The sequence below is a fragment of the Perca fluviatilis genome, chromosome 13, assembly GCF_010015445.1.
Source record: "Perca fluviatilis chromosome 13, GENO_Pfluv_1.0, whole genome shotgun sequence".
Classification (NCBI taxonomy): domain Eukaryota; kingdom Metazoa; phylum Chordata; class Actinopteri; order Perciformes; family Percidae; genus Perca; species Perca fluviatilis.
Genome location: NC_053124.1, coordinates 19282624 through 19305585, shown reverse-complemented (window position 1 = coordinate 19305585; position 22962 = coordinate 19282624). Strand labels below are relative to the sequence as shown.

The window sequence follows — 22962 nt, the reverse complement described above, 5'->3', positions numbered from 1 at the left end:
AGTGCGATGTCATCACACTGTCATTCAAATAAAATGCCCCCATCAATACAATTCTAGTTGATTGTATTTGTTAACTACGGGGAGCACGGTGTCAAATATATGGGATGGTCCTAGTCATCATCCTGATAGCCAGTGGTGGAAGTAGTAAAAGTAGTATGCACAATGTAAAACTACTCTTAAGCAACAGCCCTGCATTCATGTTACTAAGTTACTAAAAATGTACTTAAAATTAAAAAAACTCATTATGCAGAATGGCTCACTTCAAAGTGTTAAACATGTTGAATTTTTATTAGTGTAGTGTAAGTGTAACATTTCTATTTTGTATAAATTTAGGTGGACTACATCACTGCTTTATGTACCGTTGGGTACTCAAAATATAAGGACAACTACTGCCTATATGGCCATTATATTTGACACATATTCATCTTCTTCAGAGCATGACAGTTCTTCCCCATAACCGTTCCCTATAACCACCTTCGGACAAAAACTTCCACGTATACACAAGACAAAAGAAATTACCCATTTTCCAACAGCAGACATTTTGACTTACATATTAAGAATACTGCAGTAAAACCACAGGTGGAACCAAACAACATTACTGATGACTCCATTAAAGTGTCCCAATAAGAAACGCCAGTGAGTCTGCTGCCAGGGAAATTGGGCCTTAATGAAAAAGACATAAAAACAGCTAATATCAATCACTCCTTTACTTTTCCTTCTGCGTGTGTCAAAATGTCTGCCATGAAAAGGGCCTATGAGATTTACAACGCACACGGAAATCGTAGCATTTGTAGGTGAGGAAGGGAAAAAAAAACATCTAAAAAAATTGTACTAAAAATTTTTATTCGTCGGAGGTCTTCATCTGTACAATCACCGAAAAAACAGGGTTAAATTATTCTCACTATAACAAACTTGAGTAGATCTTAAGAGGTTTTAAAAAAGAAAAGAAAAAGGAGAGCGCGTTCCTGCAGCCTGAGATGGATTACGGTGGCATTGGTGCTCTCATAGGAATGCGGGGCGGGACACCGGGAGGCCTTGGAGGCATTGGAGGTCCTCTCTGGAAGCCAAAAGGAGGACGCGGAGGAAGGCCAGCACCATAGCCAGGTGGAGGCATGGGAGGAGGCCCTCTCATACCGGGAGGCACAGGGTGACCTGAGAGAGATAGAGCAAGAGTCATAACATGAGACAATCTTTACCGTTGACTATATGCTCTCACCACAGACAAAGGTAACCAGTAAACTATATTTCAGCGTTCTAAACAAGAATCATATACAGGGGTTCAGTTATGGTGAATAGTGGGATAGTTTGAAGACAAAAAAGAAAATCCACTTCTGAAATTTGAATTAGGTCGACACGTCAAATTTTTTTATATATATATATATATATATATATATATATATATATATATATATATATATATATATATATATATATATATATATATATATATATATATATATATATATATATATATATATATATATATATATATTCAAGCTTTTTGCCCATCCAATCTAGGAAACCATTTAACGTTTTCTCTTCACGCATTCATGGTTTTGTGTGGTGGCACGTCCTCCATTCATTTCATCATCTGAACTATAATCAAAATTAGTGAACTGATTTCAACTCAGTAGCTTGCAAAATCGAACATTTTAAACACATCAATTTTACACCAAGTCATCAACCACTTTTGGATGCAGATTGGATGACTTTCTGACAACTCACCTCCAGACTAAAGTGAAAGTCAAGTGTGTAAGGGCGCCTATACACTGTGCGATAACAACAATCTTACAGGGTCACTGCATGTCACAGTGTGTGAGATACATCTAATAAAGCCTTCCCGATCTGTGTCAGACTCTATGATATCCATTTTGATGCATGTCACGACAGTCACCTGTTTCTTCTTTTCAGTATTAGAACTGGACTATGGTGAAGGTGCCCTTTAAAGATTTATTGTGTAACAAAATTTGGTTTACCCATAGCACACCTGCCCATAACAGGTAATTTGTCAAGGTATTCATGGCAACGTGGGTATGTGTCAATACTACAAATCACTAAATCTATTTAATCTTCTTTCAATAATTCTTTGAGGAATTTTTCCCACAAAATGACCGAGGTATTATTTTTAGGCTGTAGAGACTTTTATTTGACAACAAAGATTCAAGGAGATGCCGTAGTGCTTACCCATGGGAGGTCCATACGGTGCTCTGTGTGGCATGCCCATAGGCGGGGGTGGGGGCATGCCGGGTGGTAGCGGTGCCCGTGACTGATTTGATCCTGGGGGAGCAGGAGGTGGAGGGACCATGCCAGGAGGACCAGGAGGGGGCATGGGCATCTGAGGCATACCTGTGTAGCAGAAAAAATTAAGTATACAGGCACGCTCGAGTAACAAACTACATTGTTACGGGGGGGTGGGGGGTTTAAGATTATTTTTTGAGGCTTTTTCCCTTTATTTGAAAGTGACAGCGGATAGACAGGAAAGTTGGGAGAGAGATCGGGGATAACATGCAGCAAAGGGCCGCAGGTCGGACCCAAACCTGGGCCGCTGCAGAGGACTCAGCCTACGTGGGGCGCACGCTCTTACTGGGTGAGCAAGAGGTCGCCCCCATTGTTACGTTTTTAACAACACTGATTAACATGTACGACAGAATTTTAGGACACACAGATCTATTACAAATGTCCAAACGTTGTCAGTATATTTTTTAGGGCTGCTCCCTCTTAGTCGATTAGTCGACTAATCGGTCATTTTGGTCTTAGTCAACTCAGATTTCTTTAGTCGATTAGTCATGTTTTATGCTTTTTCATGCTGAATGACTTATTTCCAAAAAACGTACAAGCACATCTCTGGTAAACACAAGAATTAAAGTGGTGCTTTTGCATGACTCTTTGTGGAGAAACTCAGATTTACAGATCTGTCGATTAAATCAACTAATTGATTAGTCGATACAATTGAATGAGTGTTAGTCGACTAAGAATTTCTTCAATCGAGCACAGCCCTAATATTTTTGCACAACTTCCCACTTGCATCTACTGTGGAAACATTTATTTAACAATGGTTACCTGGATGCATGTTGCCAGGAGGGAAGGGTGGTGGTCCGGGTGGGGGCCCACCACCGCCACCCTGTTGGCCTGGTCCCCCTGCATTTGGAGGCATGGCCATCGAAGGGGGCATCGATGGGGGCATAGATCCAGGAGGAGGAACAGGAGGGAAACCCGGAGGTGGCATGCCTGCACAGAAACCAATTGTAATAAGTTATTGTTTTCATATTCTACTGGTACACGAAGTCAGGCTACCTGACTGATACATTATTAAATATTATAGTCATCATTAGGCAGCAAAAATGTATATCATTAGTATCTCATAAAAGGTCTCATTTGTCAGCTGTTCTGTTCACTTTTAGCTACAGATATTGCCTGTGATTGAATCAAATCAATCTCATTATTGCCTACTGATAAAAGACACATCACTCAGAGAAGCACATTTCCTTTCCCTACAGGGTTCTACTTCATCTCATTGCCAGTAATAAAACCGGTTATTTGCTCTCATGGCACTAACTACAATCAACCACTCAATCTATAACCATTCATCAAAGGCAGCTGCTGTACATGTAATACTACAGGGCAGTACAAGAGAAAAACAACACCATTGATAATCAAAAACTGTTATGTGAAGAAAGTGTAGATGTATAACTGACAAATTTGCTGCAGCGCTCTCTCTCTCTCTCTCTCTCTCTCTCTCAGTAAATTAAACAGTTGGCGCAATTGCCATTTTGCTCGTGTGTCAAACCATACAGATATCTGTGAGCATATGACCTGAAATTATAATCTATGTTATTATCAATTGGATCTTTCCTGATGATGGAACAGTGGCTAAAGGTTCTGTGTGCAACAGTGGTTAAATAATGTACAATTGAAAAGAGGGGAACCGCAGAACATCTTATAAGTTTTACCATCTACCCTGCGTAACCACAGTATTTCAGTCATACCTGGCATTGGCATCCCAGCTCCCATTGCCGTTAGAACCGGCGTCGGCGCACTCGGTGGGGGCGGAGCGTCTGCAAACAGCTGATGTGGCCTGTCTGCCTGGGAAAGGGGGTTTTGCGCAGCCAAGAGTCGCTCTGCAGCCGAGCCATGTCGTTCTCCTTTGGAATCCTTTTTGAAGGCGTAGGACACTGTGATGGGCCTGTTACAGAGGTACTGGCCGTTCATGGCCTCAATGGCTGCATCTGATGCGTCAAAGCTGGCAAAATTGATGAAAGCATAACCCTTGGAGTTGCCGGTGTCTGGGTCTCGCATGATCTTTGGTGTCTGGAGGATCACGCCAAAGGCACTGAATGTGTCATAGAGCAGTTTCTCATCTATCTCTGGGTCCAGATTACCAATGAAGATGTTAGCTCCCACATCCAGGTTTTTGTTGTGCGCAGAGGCCTTATTAACTCGAATGGGTTTGCCATAGAGCTTTATCATATTCATGATTTTGATGGCATAGTCAGCATCTTCTTCACTAAGGAACTCTACAAAACCATAACCTGAGAAGGAGAGAATAAAAGTTACTACATGATTGTTATTTATCTCCAAAAGAGATTCTCATGGATACAAAAAGATTTAGGGATGGGGGGGCGGGGGGGGTTGTAGAGAATATTAATGGATAGTCACCTTGATGTTGGCCAGTCACTCTGTCTTTGGGCATATGTGTGTTGACCACAGGACCGGCCTGCAGGAAAAGCTCCCATAGTAATGGCTCTGACACTTTCTCATCCAAGCCACCAACATACACAGTGGCATCTGAAAAAAAGAAATAAGAATAAATAAATATGGAATTTATCTTACATGTCCAAATTAGACAAAACTTCACATGGATTTGGGATTTATGTTGCTTTTCTTTTTTTGCTTAAGATGCATTCTGTTTCTATTCAACCGTATAACCATTTCTGAAACAATTTTCTAAAAATATTAAAAGTTGAATTTCAGTAGCTAAGAATGCAGTTACATAAAAGGCTGCACATTTTCTACAAAGTAACTTATTATGCCTGTTAATGTTATGTTGTAATTTCCCTGAGGGTATTAATAAAGTATAAAGTATTTTGAATGAAAGTTTGTGGCTTTCAGTTCTTTAGAAAATATAGTAAATGCCCTTTTAGGGTTACAGCTGGAGGACATGACACCAATTGTGCAAAAACATCAAAACAATAATACAGAATTAGTAATTGTAATATTTTGATATGGATGTAACTAGATGATGTGGCTATTCTAAAATGTTTTAGTAGAGCCAAATAAAGCTTCCTTACCTTTTGTTGACAGTTCTAACTGATGTGAACAATAATATTAGCTATACAATACTATCATGTTTAGCTAGCTATTTCTACAGACCACCTCTCTATCTTATCAAACGCTGTTTGAAAGCACCTAAAGCTGAAATATGAAAATGTGTGATCATTTGTTAAGCTAGTCAACATGATTAGCTTGCTAGGCTAACTTTAGCTGTTAGCCAAAAGAACGTAGCTCTGCTTCGAACATGCTCACAATCAAACTTAAATCAATCAAAAATCAACGCTGACGTTACATCTAACGTTAGGTTCTTGTGCAGCAAATAGCTAAGTAAAATGGATAACAGTAAATAGAACTTCGCTGAATGGTTAACATTGTTTTATATACCGTATATGGGCTAAATTAGCGGCAAGCTAACAACTGAACACTTCCATGTGAGCAAACTAGCTAAATATTTAAGTTAGCTGACCCAGCGGTCAGCGACGCTCATAAAAACAAGGAGAGCAGTTGAAAGTGTAGCCTACAAACAGATTCATAAATGATTTAAACAAAAGGTTGAAACAGGTTTTAAAATAATCTAGTTACCTTGGTTTCTTTCTGAAATTGGTCCCGCTGCCATGTTGAATGAACAACGGTGGGCAAGCGTCCTGTACTGAGGCCCCGCCTCTTCCTGACTGTGTGCCGGAGGCGGAAGTAAGAATACAAAAATAAAGAAAATTAAATTAAATATAGATAATATTAAGATACAATAAGATGAAATACTATTAAATTATTATGATTAAATAAGACGTAATAAAAAAAGATGAAATGAAATGCAATCGTTTTTAAGAATCTTTTACTTTTATGTGTTTAACAGTAAGCTATTTTCTAGGATTTACCACATAGGATAAAGAATGTGACAGCACATTTCAAGAGCTTGGTTGTAATATAATAATTAGGCTATGCCCCCTTTGGTTAAAGGAGTGAGTAACTTTTAAATCAAAAATTCTTTGTTATTTTTAACTGAAAATAAAAAAAATGAACATATGTTTCAACTGCAAATCCATAACAAAGGCTATGATCATACACATATAGAGTGTGAAGACAAGTTCGCAAGGACTGCAAACTAGCTTCAGCTAGATGCCCCACACTGTATTCATTACATCAGATGCATTATTTTATTTTATCTTTATTGTCCCTGTTAAAAATATTGAAAAATAAATCAAAAATGAAAAAAGAAACTATTTATTATCATAATGTCATAATATTAAAATAATGCGTATACAGCCTGTCTGTAGGATGGCACGTTTAAAAAATATCCTATTATTCATTTCAACTCTAGTCCAAACGTGTTTTGGAGCACACTATCCTTGTGTACAATACATACAATGTGTAAATGTCATTCTAAAATGTTTGTGAAAAGCTCCTTCTTCATTAGTGTAAATTACACGTATACCATTAAACCATTACAAATGATTATCTATTAAGACTTACTTGGTCCTAGTTGTGTACTAAGCAGTGAAATAAGAACAATGACCAATTAATAAACATTTGTATGAGCCATTTTATTACAATCATATAAATCTACTAAAAGTATGGAATACAAAATGTTCATAGAAAATACATACAATAAGGGCCTTCAGAAACACTTCTATAAAACAATACTGAATAGAATATGAAACATATAAAAACAAAACTTAATCAACACATCATGCATCAAAGCCAAAAGATGAAAAGCAAAAAAAATGTTTTTATAAAATCGATACCAAAAAAATATATTGTTTAAAAAAGCCTTCATTGATAATGATCACAAAGAAAGGTCAGAGTAAGAGCGCTCTTAGATTAATGGCTTGTGGTAAACACACACACACACACACACACACACACACACACACACACACACACACACACACACACACACACACACACACACACACACACACACACAAAAAGTAAGAAAAATGCAAATAAAAAATAAAACTAAAAAAACAATACACAATTCAAGATCTCCAGCCTCATTACTGTAACCAGCTCAGTTAATTATTTGTTGATTGTTTTCTCAATAATTACATTTCAGCTTTGCAAATCTCAGCAAATTGGTTCATTGGACAATATGATCACTGATGAATTTAGAAAATGTAACCGGTAGATGAGATTCTGGGAATAGGAGTAAACTAAAGTGAAAAGGAAAATGTGAGATTAACCAGGTTGGAGCTGCAGAATTGTAAGTTCAAAATGTTCACTATATCAGTTGAAAGCTTTTTAGTGTTTACTGAGAAGATCAAATTACTTTTACTAATACATTTTCCTGCTTGTGCTGCACACATATTTTGCAAGCGGAGTACCAAACAAACAATATATAATGATTATAAATGTATACCAAAAGGTAATAAGATTTAATAAATCCTTCATAATCTAATTTCATGTAACATATTTAAGGAATGGTTTGACATTTCAGGAAATATGCTTATTCACCTTCTGGTAGAGATTAACATGAAAACATTGATACCTCTTTGAGATATGAGAGTGGTATCGTCTAACTCTCCAACAGAAAGTGAAAGGCAAATTTCCCAAAATGTCGAACTACTCCTACTGTAACAATTATATATCATGTAATCTGTCATTTTACCTTAACATGGAATAACAAAAAACACATTGTAAAGCAAAGTAGAACGTCCTTTAAAGACCTCATTGAATGAAATGAAACTTTTGAGTTTTTTTACATGTCTAATTGGTTCATGCTACCAATTTCATAAAGGCACAATGATCCCAGGGAAGAGACACAGCAATACAATAATAAAATTGGATCTGACTCCATCTCTGCCTCTTTGTTTTCTATTTACCATCTCCCCAAATTTAGTGTAATCAGTTTCTGCTGTTGACAATCCAGTATTCAGCAGAGAGAATGAGCCCTCCTGCTGTTTAACTTGCATAACTTGCTGCCCACATTTCCATCCAACCAGAGCCACACATTATCAATTAAACTCTCACTTCCATTACATGGGGTCTTTGAAAGGCTACTCACTGAAATGCCTTCATCCGTATAATGTATTCAATACATTTTAGATACATAGAGAAATATAAAGATATCACGTTTACAGTATAAACAAAATCAGGTCCTTCAACATAAAAACATTTGAAAGGTGATAAGTGCGAGTTACATACATTGTTTTAGTTAGCCCATTGACATACACCAGCCCTGCTAACAAACATATTTTGCTTCCAGTATGTCACAAAATACATAACCGAAAGTGCTGGTACTGTTTTGTATTGACTACAATGTCTCACACATAATGAAATCAGCTTGTTAAAAAACAAAAAGATCCCTCAACTCATTTTTTTTTGGCCTTCACATTTTATCTCCAATCACCGCTATTCTTTGTTTCTGCTGAGATCCCGACCTACATTTTTAGTCTACCAAGCAACAACCCTTTTGAACTCCTCTAAATGAAGCACATGACAAACACAACCTGTATCACAAGAGTAATTCAATCGTCTAAATGGTAAACAGCATCGCTTTGCAGATCCTTTAGTTGATAGCACACTGAAAATATACATTCAGCTAGTGTCACGGTTACCAAGCACACAATGTACACTAAAATAACCGTCAAAAGTCTTCACATAAAAAAAAAAAAAGACCCTTACATTTGACCACCAAAATATTGACCGTCCAAAACACTATATGCAAGTAAACACACCCAAAACACGAAAGAAACAAACTTTGATGATCCATACCTTGATCAATTGTGCTTGGTTTGATGTGTCATATTAACGTCTGTCCATTACATTCACTGATGAAAGGCAGGCTGTGTTTCTGTAGGTCTACTTCAGTATGAAATAATGAAAGAACGTGTAAACCCCAGTCAGTTGGAATGCCAAGCAAGTTTACAGGTAATTTTTTACAAAAAAAAGCACTGTTATCCTGTAATCACGAGGCACAAAGAGGTAACGGCTATAGCGGCAAGTGTTGGTTTTATGCACGGATGTGCATACTGTAAGTCAAGGCCTGATTACCTGATCCTCATTAAAAAAAACACACAACATGATACAAAACCTAAAAGTTCAGATGAAGCAACTTTATATCTATGACGCGAGCAATACTGTTACCAGGAATCCTACGGAGTGTGAAGAAATGTTTCCACAATGGACGGCAGGTTTAGTGTGAGGGCAGTGTGGCAGTGTTGGCTGCATTGAGCTGGCCCACAGCTAACATCAGGATGTCTTTCTTCTCTTTGTAAAAACGCAGTTCTCTGCCCGCCAGCCTGGCATCCTCCAGTTCTCTCTCCGTCGACGCCACCTCCTGCGCAATAGTGCTCGCTACACTCTGTTCTCGGTTCACCCAGTCGGCGGCCATCTGAGTGCGCATGTCATCATCCAGAGCCCGGTGGGAATAGTGAGCCAGAACTTCCTGCAAATAAAATAAGAGACAGAAAACTAAGTGGTATTGCCAACTGAAGATCTAGTGAGATTTCAGTTAATCTTTGGCCGTGGCTAAAGAATATAAAGCGTCATAAGATATTGGTGGTGATACAGATTTTTTTATTAGGAAGATTGTGTATCTGCCAGACACGACCAAGCCACATTAAATATGGTTTCTTCGGCATTCTAAAATTCAGTGTTTCGGCTATCAGTTATCAGTTTCGTTGCATATAAGTGTTTGGCACCACAGCGATCCTTGGCCTCATGCTTTTGATCCCACTGAATTCCACACAGTGTATACTGATTTCAAATGTGGTGAGAAGAGAGCACAGGTATTGGATCAATATTGGCAGATAGCCTGAATTAAGATAAAAAAAAGTAGATTTGGCTGTACACCAAGAGGATAAGCTATAACTCAAGTAGAGATTATTTTTAAATCAATGTTTTTGGTAGGCAGTTTGTAGTCCTTGGCAGCGGCCCCGGTTCAAATCCGACCTAAGGCCCTTTGCTGCATGTCCCCCCCCTCTCCTGTCACTTCTAAGCCATAAAAAGCGCCAAAAAATAATCTTAAAAAAAAATAAAAAATGTTCTAATAATGCTCTTCTTCTACAGTGATGATATTTTCCAGCTCACCGCTGCTGTCCAGCAATGCTCCCAAAAATGTTTATTCTGTCTACACCAGTCATGCCATGTAGGGAAAGATTTGACTCAGAGTTTGTTTGTTTAGGAAACTTGATGAAAAGTGCTGAAAACTACTACTGCACTTGCATAATTAAACCCAACCGTGAGATGAATGACAGTACCTGTCGGGAACACTGTCGTTCTCTCATGGCTTTGAGACTCCCATTCCAGTGCAGCAGCTGGAACACAGTCATCAGCTCCTGAAACACAAACACAACCAAACCAGCAGGAATTATGAAGCTCGCTTCAGGACACTCGATATGTAGCTACTCAGTACTGCAAACCAAGCGCGCTTCCTTCAGATTCCCATAATTTCTCTTGTAAAACACATATCTGGTCTCTATTTGTTATATTGTGCATATGCACATTCAAGCTCTGTGCATGCAAAACATTTTAACACAGCATCTGGGCTCAAACTTTGCCAACGCTATTTTCACACTATCCTGGTGCGTTTGGGTAGCATAAAATGCTACTTAACACGACCCAGACATTCCTGAATTTTACACACCTGAAACTCCAGCATGGATTTTCCTTTGTTGGACTCAAGCATGAAGCGAAATGCCCCAATTCCTGTGTTGGGATTGTCAGCCTCTTCTCTGTTTCCCTGGAAACAACAACAACTAGTAAATGTCAGTGTTCTGTGTTGGCCCAGACAACAGTTTGATAAATACTTGAAATAATGAGGATATGTAAAAATGATCTAAATTCATGTTGTATGCAGTACACAGTACACAACATTTTTGGTAGGGGGGGGGAAGTGGCCTGAAATAATGATATCTGAATGTTTCCTTGAAAAGGTTTCTCCAGAGATTTTGTGTCGTGGTTTACAATGAATTTTACATACTAGCAACCCTGGCAAAAGTGTAAGATTTTAGGAGGCAATTCATGCCAAAGTAATCTTCCTTAATTTTCTTTTCAAACTGACAATTATTGGTACGCATTGCGCATCCTTTTTTAAAACATCTTACTGTACTGCAAATAGACATGTGCATGTTGCAAACTGCATGACTTACATTCTTTCATTTTTATTCATATATCTCCACAACATACTGCAGATATACTGTGACCTTGCTTCCTCCTGACTGACAGTTAAGACACACAACTTAGACACACAACCTTCTTTAATCTATTATACGCAACTTACATTGAAGGATGCCAGGGCCTCACTGACGCTTTTCTCGATGAAGTCGTCTGTGATGCGTCGGGAGGGATGTTCATTGAAAACAGAGTTCATTAAGGCAATCTTGGCAGCACTGCGTCTTGCTTCTGCCTTGGTGGGACAGAACTGTCAGAAAACAGAGCACAGAAAAGAACAGCGAAGAAAACATGCATTAGTGGTCAGATACAATCAGAAATACATATATGCAGTCAAAAAGATAAAGACAGCCAGCGTTTATGTGTAGTACAGTGAGCGTCGTTGTGGTTACAAGCATGTTGGAATTTTGTAAGCTTGTAAAACGGCACTTAAGTGACAATTTTGAAAGCTTTTTGCAACATGCACCAATTATCACTATTTTAAAACCCAAGAAAACTCCATCTCTGTGATGATCTTATCACAATCATGCCAAGAAAATGCAGACAAGGTACCTGGAAACTTCCGAAGCAGCTGCCTCCGGGAAGACTGACATAGCAAACATATGGAGGGCTGCTGGATGGGACCATTTCATAAACAACTAGAGCTCCGTTACGCAGGTCGGCCCCTCTGGTCAGCTTCATCTGCCAAAACTCCTGTAAAGCTTCCACCACGTTTACTGGAGGGCACAGAGATAAAAGAAGCCTCGTCACAGTGTGGTATATCAACACTTTCTGAAGTGCCATTAGTCCCTGACTGTGCTCTTCAACATCCTCTCTAAGAACAGAGATGGAAAGGGTGGGAGGAAGGTCATCTCAAGGATGCCAGAGGTTTTTCCTGTAAATATTTAGGTGGCTGCTCAGAGGAAATTCTGCATCACCTCAGAGGAGCTGCTTAAAGAAACACCCCCCCTCAACTCTACATTTTATGCGCTCACGTAAGAAAGTTAGACTCCTGTCCTCTAAAAGGAAACAACAACAAAGAAAAGCAGTAAAAATCAGCGGCTGAGTCAGAAAGGATTATTTGCGTTCTGATCTGCAGGGAGATGTGAGTACAGCCAACATTATTCAAGACTGTTTGACTCCTGTTAGCTCCCACCACTTTGCTGCTGAGCTCTCACTGTTTGAAACTAACACAAGCAGCCTGTTTATCGCTCACGTACAGTCTGGAGCCCGATCAGTGCATTTTAGGGCTGCAGCTTTGCGACTATTGTGGCTTCTTTAAACAAGCCAAGATATATTCTGACATCAGATATATAAATCACTAAACTGCAATCCAAATATGTTGTTATTGCTCTTACTGTGTGTAAAAGTAAAGTGCTCACCATAAACTGTTCTCACTGTTGTGAAAGCCAATCAAAAGTAAATTAATTATGTGCAATTGAAAACAGCAGTTTATTTTTTTTATTGTTCTATTAACAGTGAAATTTGCTCTCTGTGATATTACTTTCACAGCAAATATGACTCCATTGTGTACTCTGTTTAAAACATTGTCAAACATATTCTTCATCATACATATGCTTCCAATGGTTAATTTAAGATGGTACTAGATGTATGATAAGCCATGGGATGTACAGAATATGCATTACATTTTACTGACATTTTTATTTTATTATTATGATTATTATAATTGTATTAGTATTTTTCCCTTGATTAGGGGACACCCACAGTAGGCTCAACAAACCAAATCCAGACCCTGACAAAGTTATTTTTAAGTAGGCCTATCTAAAGGGTTCAGAACAGTGATAAAATAGAATGACAGGAAATATTGGGAGATAGTGGATATACATGTGACAATGGTGCTGCCCCAGACTCCAACTGTGCAAATTAAAGCCTTATACCTAATGGCATAATTATAACTATACCACAGGAAAATGTAGAAAACTCAAATTACAATATAATGTTGAGTAAGTAATTACTGCCAAATGCCCAAACATTTTTTTTCCCAAGAGTAAATCACAAAATTGGAGCTACATTAAGACAAAAACATAAAACCCTGATAAAATAGTCTTTATTGTGCTTCCAAAGTAGACGGTGTTAAGTAGCCTAGAGGAGGGAAGAGGCGGTTAGTCAGGAGCACAGAGGGACAATCTTTTAGAAATAAATCCTATTAGCAGCAGACAGGAACACTTGTATTAGATCCAACAGCCAACATTAGCAGCTTTTGGTCTAAGAGTTTTATGCATAGCCCTTGCCAGTGTGCTGTAGTGATAAACTAAAAGATTTTTATAAAAAAATAAAAAGTGGGTAAACTATGACCACCAGAGTTATTCAATATGAGCAAAAAGTATTTATATTTTAGAACATCACAGTTCAGTTTTTTTCGATAAAAAAATTAAAATAGGCTATTGTGCAAAGTACTTCCATCTGGTACTTACTAAGAGGTGCAGTCTGGATAATACTGAAGATATTTTTAAATATAAAAAGATGGATGAACTCTATTTTGCTCCATAAAAAGTCGATAACCTCATTTTACCCACTACATCTTTGCCTCTGACAACGTGAAAAGCCCCTGCTTTTCTTTTGTTGTTAGTATTATTTAGTTTTCATTACAGGACCAGTATTTTACCGTGTCCAGTGAAAAACAATATGAATTTAATGTGGCTATATTATAGGTATAATAGTTTATTGTTCGTAAATGTAATCCCTCAGAGCTGTGGTACTTAATCCTGTATTTAAGTGAGTGAAACCAGTGTTACTGTATAAACATCAAAGGAAAACTTTAATTCCATATAGAAACATTATGGTGATGTTGCAATAGGTGATAATCACCCTAATACACAGTGAAACAATATATAAAGTCGGTTTATTTGAGACTGTGTAACCAAACATGAATATTACAGGAATGCAGCATGTTTTTTTTTTCTAATCCTACTTCCAAACAAATGGCGCAGCTAAAAGTGGCGTTCTGCTCTTCAAAACTCCCCAAGTTTAAACTGAACTATAATACACAAATGAACACCATTATCTCCACATTGAACAGAACATTATCACCACTGGACATTACCTCTGCCGTAACCTTGCGTGTGTTTGGCGAAGCTGCGGACCACAGCCTCCACCGCCTCCTTCAGCACCGCCGGGTTCCCCGGGTTACAGTGCCCGGTAGCCCCCGGCCCCAGCCCCAGCCCCGCTCCGATACCGCCGTACAGGCTGTGGAGCTGCAGCGGAGGCGGCGGCGGAGGAGGCCCGGACGAAGCGGCTAGAGAGGCCGGGGAGGGCAACAGCGGCGCGATGGGGACGGTAACCCCGGGCCGGAGAGAGGAGCGGAGGGTCCCGGTCGGTCCTAAACCGAATCCAATGCCTGGCTGCAGCCTCTGAGGGCGGATACTGTCCGGCATAACGTTAGATTCCATTGTCCCAACGTAACGTCTGCGAAATCCCGGTCTGGATTAAAGCCGTACCGATCAACCCAGCGGTTTCAGGTTTAAAAATGGTCTCTGAGGACTGGGTGAACAAAGTGCTAGCAGGGTTTTGTCAATCACAGCCGAAAGAAGTAGTCAGCCGATGTTGATTCGATATATCACCGCTGCCGTGCATCCTCACTCTCTGGATTAGACTGCGGGATTGTCAGTCAAGTGATGCATTCAAGGACCCCTCGTACTCTTCATCTTCTAACGATCCATCACACTTTTTGCATGTTTAGCCATTGATGTCTGTGGTTTTATTGCATTAACTACCTTTTACTAAATCCTACATAATGGATGTAGGATGTTTATTAGTCAACTGTGTGCTTTCTTGTAGGCATGTAAAGTGTGTTTGTATTTTACGCATCTTTTCGCTTGTTCTGTAGCCTGTTTATGTGAATGGTGTGCTTAGTTATTTTAGTTCAGGCCAGCGTTAGTTCAGTTTGTAAAGTGTATAATGTTTTTTTTTTATTGACATTAAGTAAGAAAAGTGTAGGCCTAGCCTACTCTACGGTAACTGTTGAGGCCATAACTGGTGATGCTATGTCTATAATCTATAGATAAGCAAATTGCACTACATAGCAGCACACAGCTTGCAGTTAATCACCAGAGATTTCTGGTAGTTGTTTGTTTGTACTATTAATATGTCAATCTCATTGGCAAAAACAGGCCTTTTAATATTTGACTCAATTATAAACTGTACCAAAGATATTCCAATTATGTTGCAGTGATTGCTAATATAAACGGACAATTCACTTAATTCCCCTTTAAAATGGTCAAATGGCAAAGATGGGGAAACAGCTAGTGTAATGCTTTGATACAATTCCTTAAAATAACGAACTCCTTAATGTCACATTTTGGTGACGGGCATCAGAAAATTCCACTTTTTCGCTATGCTATGTAGTGTGTTCAGTTATGTGCATGCTGTTGTCATAACTACGACATTTTCTATAGCACCTTGAATGCAGCAGTGGAAAGTCAAAGAAATATCAAGCCAAGAAATCTGAGCCTCCCCTGTTCTCTGGCACCAACAGAGTACAACTACAGTGGGTTACAGCTCCAGCTCTGCAGCCTGAAGCATGTGATTAAAACTTGGAAACGGAGTAGCTCAGTTTACTCGATAAAAGGGCAAAAACAATGATGATCCTCCTTTGAAACAGATAAGGAAAGTTTGAAGTAACTGGGATTTATTTGAGTTAGTGGACCACCAAAGACTTGAAGAGGAAATGGGACCTCCTCTTGAGCTTCCTAGATGTTTTTTTACGACTTTCTGGAGCTTGTGTAATTTTTCATTCTTTCTGTGGTCTGGTTTGAGGCCAGATGAGTGTGGAGGAGGAACTGTGTAGCATTTGAATAAACAGTACCCTTTTTTTCAAAGCTGAATCTGCAACAAACTCAAAAACAATTCATGTAGAACGAGGGACTGCAAATCTCACATAAATGAAACATTTGAGATGTGGCCTGTTCTTTACCTTAGAGTAAACACAACAGAAAGGAAAATCACTAGTTGTGACAATTGTAGTGAATGTTTGGCTCACTGGAGGGCGTGCTCTCATTTCATTACATCAGTATAACCTCAGCTATGCAGCTGTAACATTTAGCCACTGATGTTGTTCTCAAGTCGTTTTCTATTGCGTAGTGTGTGTGTGTGTGTGTGTGTGTGTGTGTGTGTTATGTGTTACTGTGTGTGTGTGTGCGTGTGCGTGCGTGCGTGTGCGCGCGCGTGTGTGTGTGTGTGTTGCTTGGCAGGGCCATTTACTTTTTCCCCCCCATTTCTTTTCATCTTTTCTTTCTCTCACTGTTGATCAAATTACTATCATTATAACTAACAGTCAGCCTAAACATGTTGTTTTTTTTTCATCACAGTAAGCTGACCTGTCAAATGTCTGACTTTGACAGAATCCAGTGGTGGAAAGTACATTTGCTTCAATACAATTTTGAGTTTTTTTTTTACTTGGGATTTTCCATTTTATGCTACTTTAAACTCATACTCCACTAAATTTCAGAGTCAAATATTGTACTTTTTACTCTGCTATACTACATTTACCTGGCAGCTGTAGCTACTAAGAGTTTACATAAAAACGATTGCAGACGTTATAGTAGGCCTATGAGTTGTTAGCAGTTGCAGCCAAAAGACATTTCCCCTCTAAACCTCTCAGAGGGTTTCAGTTAAATAAAAATTTGAAGCCAAGTAAAATACTTAATAATTCACAAAAAGCACAGATTGGAGCAAATTCCAAAAAGTGAAATCTTCTTTCCGGCCTCATTAATCATCTCACGATTGATCAGATTTATCTTGTGAACCTTTGAGGAGGCCCTGACCCCTAGGTTGGGGTCCACTGGACTAAACTTAACTGTACTATATAGTTCGAACTAGCTCCACATCAAGCAGCTTCAACAGAAAAGTGCTGTTTACACATTCATGCTTTAGAAACAATCTAATAATGTAATATATAGTGTCAGTCACAGGGGCCATTTTTCTGCAGAAACAGTAGCCTACTTTAAGTACATTTTGCTGATAATACTAAAACTACTGTACTTTTACTTCACAGGGTGTTTTAATACAGGACTTTAACTTGTAATGACATTTTTTACATCACGGCTACCAATATGACTATATGTTCCACTATGTGTGTATAAAAGTAATATCTTGGGTTGGTGTCTGACAGCTGTAGTTGCTTTACAGATTAAAAACATTAGAGTTTATAAAATATGATAAAAGATGATTCAATTAGCTCCAGACAAAACATTAAAATGCTACATGTTACTGCAACAATAATAATAATAATAATAATCCAATACTATAATTAAGCACTCTTTCCAGGTTTTTGTACTGCTCTTTGTACAATAAAGGTCCTCAGTTAATGTTCAGCAAAACGACACACTTTTCTCAGCTTTATGTCTTCTCGTTTTTTGCTTTACCAAATTGTTCTTACCACCTCCTCCTGCTGCAACATTTATGTGTAGCTGCTCAGGTCCGTCCGTGTCTTCCTTGCATGCCAGATTTTTTTTTTTTAGAGGATGGGTTTGAGAGACGTAAACAACCTTAGCTGTTTCCACCAGGGGAGTCCAGGCCAGTGGTGAACAGCCTCTGGACAGAGAGAATACATTACCACATCTGGTTTTGATCTAAGCTTTATAGTAAAAATCTGCCTTTTAAAACTCCAGTGCAGGGCTTTCCCACTAGATAAAAAGAGACTCATAGGATTGCCGTTCAAGTTTTATTAAACAGCTCGTGTTGTTTATGTTCACTTCTCCGGTATTTTCCCCGTATTCCTATTTCTTGCCTGTCTTGAACTGTTAATTACTGACTGGGGTGGAGTGGGGCTGAGAATTAATTACTTTATTACTTTACAACAGCCATAAAGATAGACTAGTAGCAATAACACCCTGTTGGATGTAAACCAAAGGTAGAAGGTTTACATCCACATGAATGAGTGTCATACATAAGGACAGCTGAGAGCAGCGTCCATACTGTTTAAATAAAAAACAGTATTTTAGAGAATAGTTGTCAATCCTATACTTTCTGTCTGTCCATTAAATTAAACTAATACGTCTTAAATGTCAAAAGAAAAGGTTTTGTATTTACTAAAACAGGAGACTGGTCTATACCTCTTAATTCAATACCTATTTAGGCAGACATACATCCTCATATTTAAAGATCAAGGTATATATATTAAGTAAGTAAGTAGAAAACAAAAGTCCACAGCCATGTTAGCAGCTCTGTGAGGCTGTACTAAAACAGCTGATTTGAGCAAAATGCTAACGTTCAACACAAAACACAAAGTACAGCTGAGGCTGATTGGAATGTCATTATTTTTGCAGGTACTGGACTCATTGTAATGTTGACCTGATAAGTTATGGGATGACCAAAGTGATTACAGTTCATCCTAAGGGGCATGAATGTCTGTACCAGATGTCATGGCAATCCATCCCATAGTTGTTCAGACACTTCACTAAAAAATACAAATGTCAACATGCTGGAGGCGCTAGATGAAAAGTCAGGAGATCATTAGGATTCATCCTCTGGACACCATGAAAGTCTGTACCACATGTTGTGCCAGTCCATTTAACACTTAGTTTAACAGGCTACGATATTTCAGTCTGCACCACAACTGGCGGACCGACAGATGGACAGACTTTGTTATCCCTAGAGCCGCTGTTAGCATGGCTACCAAGAAAGAATGTTTTTCTGTGAATATGATTTTTTTTTCTGTGTTGTTAAAATGCTGTCAATGCCTTTACAACGATCTCTGAGGAGTGATCATAGATTCCCTTAACATGAAACTTACATTTTTATATATTTATGTTTATTTTCATTGGGACAAGCACATATCATGGACTACTGCCACATACTACAGCATTTGTATCCTAGTTTGCGACATCTAGACAGACTTTAATACAAATACTCATAACTCAACATTAAAACAACACAGATCACCTCAATCAGTTAATAAGAGCTCACTAGTGCTATACAAAAATACCATAAAAACTTAAAAAGTAAATGACTGAAAACGAGCACATAACATCTACATAAATTTTGATTCTATAATAGTAATAATAATAATAATTTATAAGTCACTTTTCTAAACAAAAGTTACAAAGTGCATCCTTTAACATTAAATATGAATTACAAAATATTTTACAACCGCAATAGTTTACTGAAATGCAGAGTAAAAACAAGAATAAATAAAAAAATAAAATCTGATGTCCTATCAGTTGAAGATGATGTGGCAATATCAAAAGTTCTGTCACAATGGTGATGCTGTTACCGGTGATTAAGTGTTTTATTTAATCAATATGATAAGCTGCACACTGATGTTAGACAGTCAGCAGAGGGACTGTTGGACTTTGGTTTAGTTTGCCCAGGTGGCAGAATGAGCAACAAGGGTCAGTGGTGCTGTGACTCCCTTAACGGCACAAACATCCAATAATGTTTTGTGTCTTTATCTTGTCCAATCATATTCATATTGCGACAGGGCTGCATCACCATGCGGGACTATAAGAAGTGTGAGAGTCCTACAGGAAGGCACCATCCGCTCCAAATTCTCCTGCCCTACAGGTGAGTCTAAGTCTGTTAATCCTATTTTCTTATGGTCTTAAACTGCATTTGATACACTGAAACTATTAGTAGTATTTTGAATGTGAAACTGTCAACTGTTACTTAAGACTGAAATGTAACTCATTAAAAGTAAACTGTTTCTTAGTATGACTATGATTTAATGAGGAAACTGATGGCAAAGGGAGGATTGAATTATAATACATTTGAAAGGAAAACAACCAGCTATGTGTAGGATTTGCTCCGAAAGTGTGAATCCCTTTCAATCTATTGTTTTAATCTTAGAATGTATCTATCCACGCTAATTTAATTTTCTTAGTTTAGTTTCATCATCTGCAACAGAGGTTCTTAAGGGACAACACACAAAGCTCAAAAGCAGCAACACATGTTGGTATATTTGTAGGCTACACTAAAAAATATATCTAGATCAAAATATATAAAGATCATGTTTAACTACAGAACAGGGGTAATCATTATGTACCTGTTGTCGTGTCTATTTTTTGCAGCCCAACAGTGTGCTGTACACTTTACATTACTGCCAAATTCCAAAGCATGTTGCAACCTGCTATCTAGAATTTCAACTAATATGCCATTCAACTTAGCTGTGACACTATTATGGATTACATGTGATCCATACTGCTGTCATGATTGACCTTTGACAAGTCCATTTATTTTATTTCTTTAATTACATTCAATCTTAATTAAAGGTTGACAAGATTAAATAAATGAACCAATTAAACATTCAGCACTGAGGTGTTTAGTTTAAAGCAGTAGTATCCAGCATAGTCTAAATTAACACTAAACTAATGGAAGTGATAAGTTCCTTTTCATATTTTATTAGTAAATTATTAAAAAAAAATCTTTTTAATTTTAAAGAGGAACAACTTTTTTAGTGGTGGTATAACACATTCCATTCCAGGCACCTAAGTGGATGGTCAAAAATAAAAGCCTTTAATCGATATGGGTTAGAACATTATGAACATATTCTTTGCTACAGCAGATGAGTATATTTGGGGTGTAGCGGTTTAAAAATCATGTTAGTTTTTCTGCTCTTAAATCAAAGCAATGAAATGGGATAACATTTCACTGGAATTGTACCCCGTACGATTTCATGTGACAAATAAAATTTATTGAAAACACAGAGGTTTGTTATGTAACCTTGGGAACAGATACTGTATCTGTGATAAATTACTCCAAACTCAAGGGTCACATACTAGCTTTGTCCTGGATCTGTGGACACAATGTCTCTGATAAGCCAGATACAGTTTATAAGTTAATACGTGGGCGTTTGGAAAAAACATGCAGTGACTACAAAATATTCATTTTATTACCTCATGACAAAAAAGCCGAGCTGGCATTCCTAGAAAATGTGAGAACGTTTAATTAGTGAGACATCTGACTGCACAACAGGAGGCCTTCCTACATTCAACTTCAGAAAAAAAAAAGAACTTCATGAAACATCTTAATGGCTAGATGTCTTTTTGGTTTTAAAAAGGAAAATTGTAAGGGAAGTTTAAATTGCAAAAGAGCAAAAATGAGACAGAGGAACATGCAGCATTAGGACATCAGGTTACATCATCATTAACCATACAGAATAATGAAATAATGTTTGTTTTTGAAGGTCTACTCCACTCAGCAGCCATGAAATTCTCCCTTATTGCAGCCGTTGTTCTGCTTGCTCTGGCACAAGGTGTGACCTTCACATTTACTTTAACTTAAACTATTTTGTTTATTACAGTTTTAATTAATTACTGACTTTTTTGTTTTTGTAAACCCACAGGAAGCTTTGCACAAGATGTTTCCGATCTTGAAAGTCTCGGTCGGTACTTTGAGGAGATGAAGAACAAGATGGTTCAGGACCTGACTGAGATTATACGCAACCAGGACCTGGCAAACCAGGCTCAGTGAGTAGAGCGAAGCCTCCACACGCAAAGTCACACTTTAGTCATGACTCACGTTCACGATGATGCAAACCTACTTGCTGCTGACCGCAGTGGACCTTGTCCGTTGTTAAAGGCCAATCAACAAGTTGCAACTTCTACAATCTCTCAATATTTATGGAAGGGTATGCACAGATCCACACAGAAAAACCTAAATATTTCAGCATTAGCACTGGATGGTTTGTTGTGAAAGATTAAATTAGAGGTCAGTCTTTAAGTGAGGTCAATTTGAGTAAATGCAGTGGTGGAACGTAACTTAGTTCATTTACTAAAGTATTGTACTTCGAGGTACTACTTGTACTTTAGCATTTCCATTTTAGGCTGCTTTTTACTTGTACTTTCAGAAGGAAAGAACTTACCGAAGATTTAACATAATGTATGTTTAGTGTATGAAATAGGATTCATTATATACTGAACTACCAAGCTGTATATGGAGTAGTTACTGCATCAGTAATAATAAATAATAATATATACAATAAAAATTGGACCTGATTTTTAGTAGCCCAGGACACATGATGCTAACAGAGACAGTACTGTAATGTGCAAGTAAAAGAGGTGCATTTCAGATTTTTACGTATGGTGGTTTATCATGTTCTACCCCACAGGACCTTCATTGAGGAGAAGCAAACCCAGCTGGAGCCCCTGGTCGCTCAGATCCAGGAGCAGCTGAAGACTGTTGCCGCCAGCGTCGAGGAGCAGATCAAGCCCCTGGCCGCCAACGTGCAGGCTCAGCTCCAGGTCGATAACTTCAAGCAGCAAATGGAGTCCATCTTCCAGAAGCTGACAGAGCAGACCAAGGCCATCGGCAACTAAGAGAGATGCAAATGTGCCACCACACCACCATCTTGTATCTGATGGCTGGCCTGAAAGTGGAGGAAGAAGTACAACAGCCTAAGATGTGTTTCAGTGATTGTTGACATTATCGTCTCTGTCTCAAAGCACAATTAAACTTGAAACACAACTTCACTGTGTCAATTTTATGTGTGTGTGTGTGTGTGTGTGTGTGTGTGTGTGTGTTGTGAACACTGCTCTGAATTATTTGGATTAGGCCAACACATTCGGAAACTCTTATCAAGATGGTTAAAGTGGTTATTAGGAACAGGCCGATTGTCAGTATCTGTAATTTCACTAACAGCCAACA

General features: G+C 38.3%; 3 protein-coding genes across 3 annotated transcripts; 1 reads left to right on the top strand and 2 right to left on the bottom strand.

Annotated features, from left to right (window-relative positions):
* Positions 1-822: 822 nt before the first annotated feature.
* Positions 823-5947, bottom strand: sf3b4 (splicing factor 3b, subunit 4). Its single transcript, XM_039821154.1, has 6 exons — positions 5854-5947; positions 4657-4785; positions 3987-4529; positions 3061-3228; positions 2185-2346; positions 823-1152 (listed from the first exon to the last, which is right to left on the bottom strand). Exons 1-6 carry the CDS (start codon positions 5885-5887, stop codon positions 983-985), a joined length of 1206 nt encoding a protein of 401 aa, XP_039677088.1. The 5' UTR covers positions 5888-5947; the 3' UTR covers positions 823-982.
* An 844-nt stretch (positions 5948-6791) lies between these two features.
* Positions 6792-14988, bottom strand: lix1l (limb and CNS expressed 1 like). Its single transcript, XM_039819739.1, has 6 exons — positions 14426-14988; positions 11935-12098; positions 11492-11632; positions 10856-10951; positions 10470-10547; positions 6792-9655 (listed from the first exon to the last, which is right to left on the bottom strand). The coding sequence occupies exons 1-6, from the start codon at positions 14769-14771 to the stop codon at positions 9404-9406; spliced, it is 1077 nt and encodes a 358-aa protein (XP_039675673.1). The 5' UTR covers positions 14772-14988; the 3' UTR covers positions 6792-9403.
* Positions 12450-22782, top strand: LOC120571040 (type-4 ice-structuring protein LS-12-like). The gene is made up of 5 exons (XM_039819740.1): positions 12450-12466; positions 19802-19884; positions 21503-21571; positions 21662-21785; positions 22427-22782. Coding segments are annotated over exons 1-5 (486 nt in total). The 5' UTR covers positions 12450-12464; the 3' UTR covers positions 22635-22782.
* The last annotated feature ends 180 nt before the right edge of the window (positions 22783-22962 follow it).

Coding starts and splice junctions, on each gene's coding strand:
- sf3b4 (XM_039821154.1), bottom strand. CDS start 5,887: ATGGCAGCGGGACCAATTTCAGAAAGAAACCAAG. Junction 4,786..5,853: donor AATTTCAGAAAGAAACCAAG/GTAACTAGATTA, acceptor TCTTTTTTTCAG/ATGCCACTGTGTATGTTGGT. Junction 3,229..3,986: donor AGCTGGGATGCCAATGCCAG/GTATGACTGAAA, acceptor GTTTCTGTGCAG/GCATGCCACCTCCGGGTTTC.
- LOC120571040 (XM_039819740.1), top strand. Junction 21,572..21,661: donor TCTGCTTGCTCTGGCACAAG/GTGTGACCTTCA, acceptor GTAAACCCACAG/GAAGCTTTGCACAAGATGTT. Junction 21,786..22,426: donor GACCTGGCAAACCAGGCTCA/GTGAGTAGAGCG, acceptor TCTACCCCACAG/GACCTTCATTGAGGAGAAGC.
- lix1l (XM_039819739.1), bottom strand. CDS start 14,771: ATGGAATCTAACGTTATGCCGGACAGTATCCGCCCTCAGAGGCTGCAG. Junction 12,099..14,425: donor CACGCAAGGTTACGGCAGAG/GTAATGTCCAGT, acceptor TGTGCCCTCCAG/TAAACGTGGTGGAAGCTTTA. Junction 9,656..10,469: donor AACGACAGTGTTCCCGACAG/GTACTGTCATTC, acceptor TTTTATTTGCAG/GAAGTTCTGGCTCACTATTC.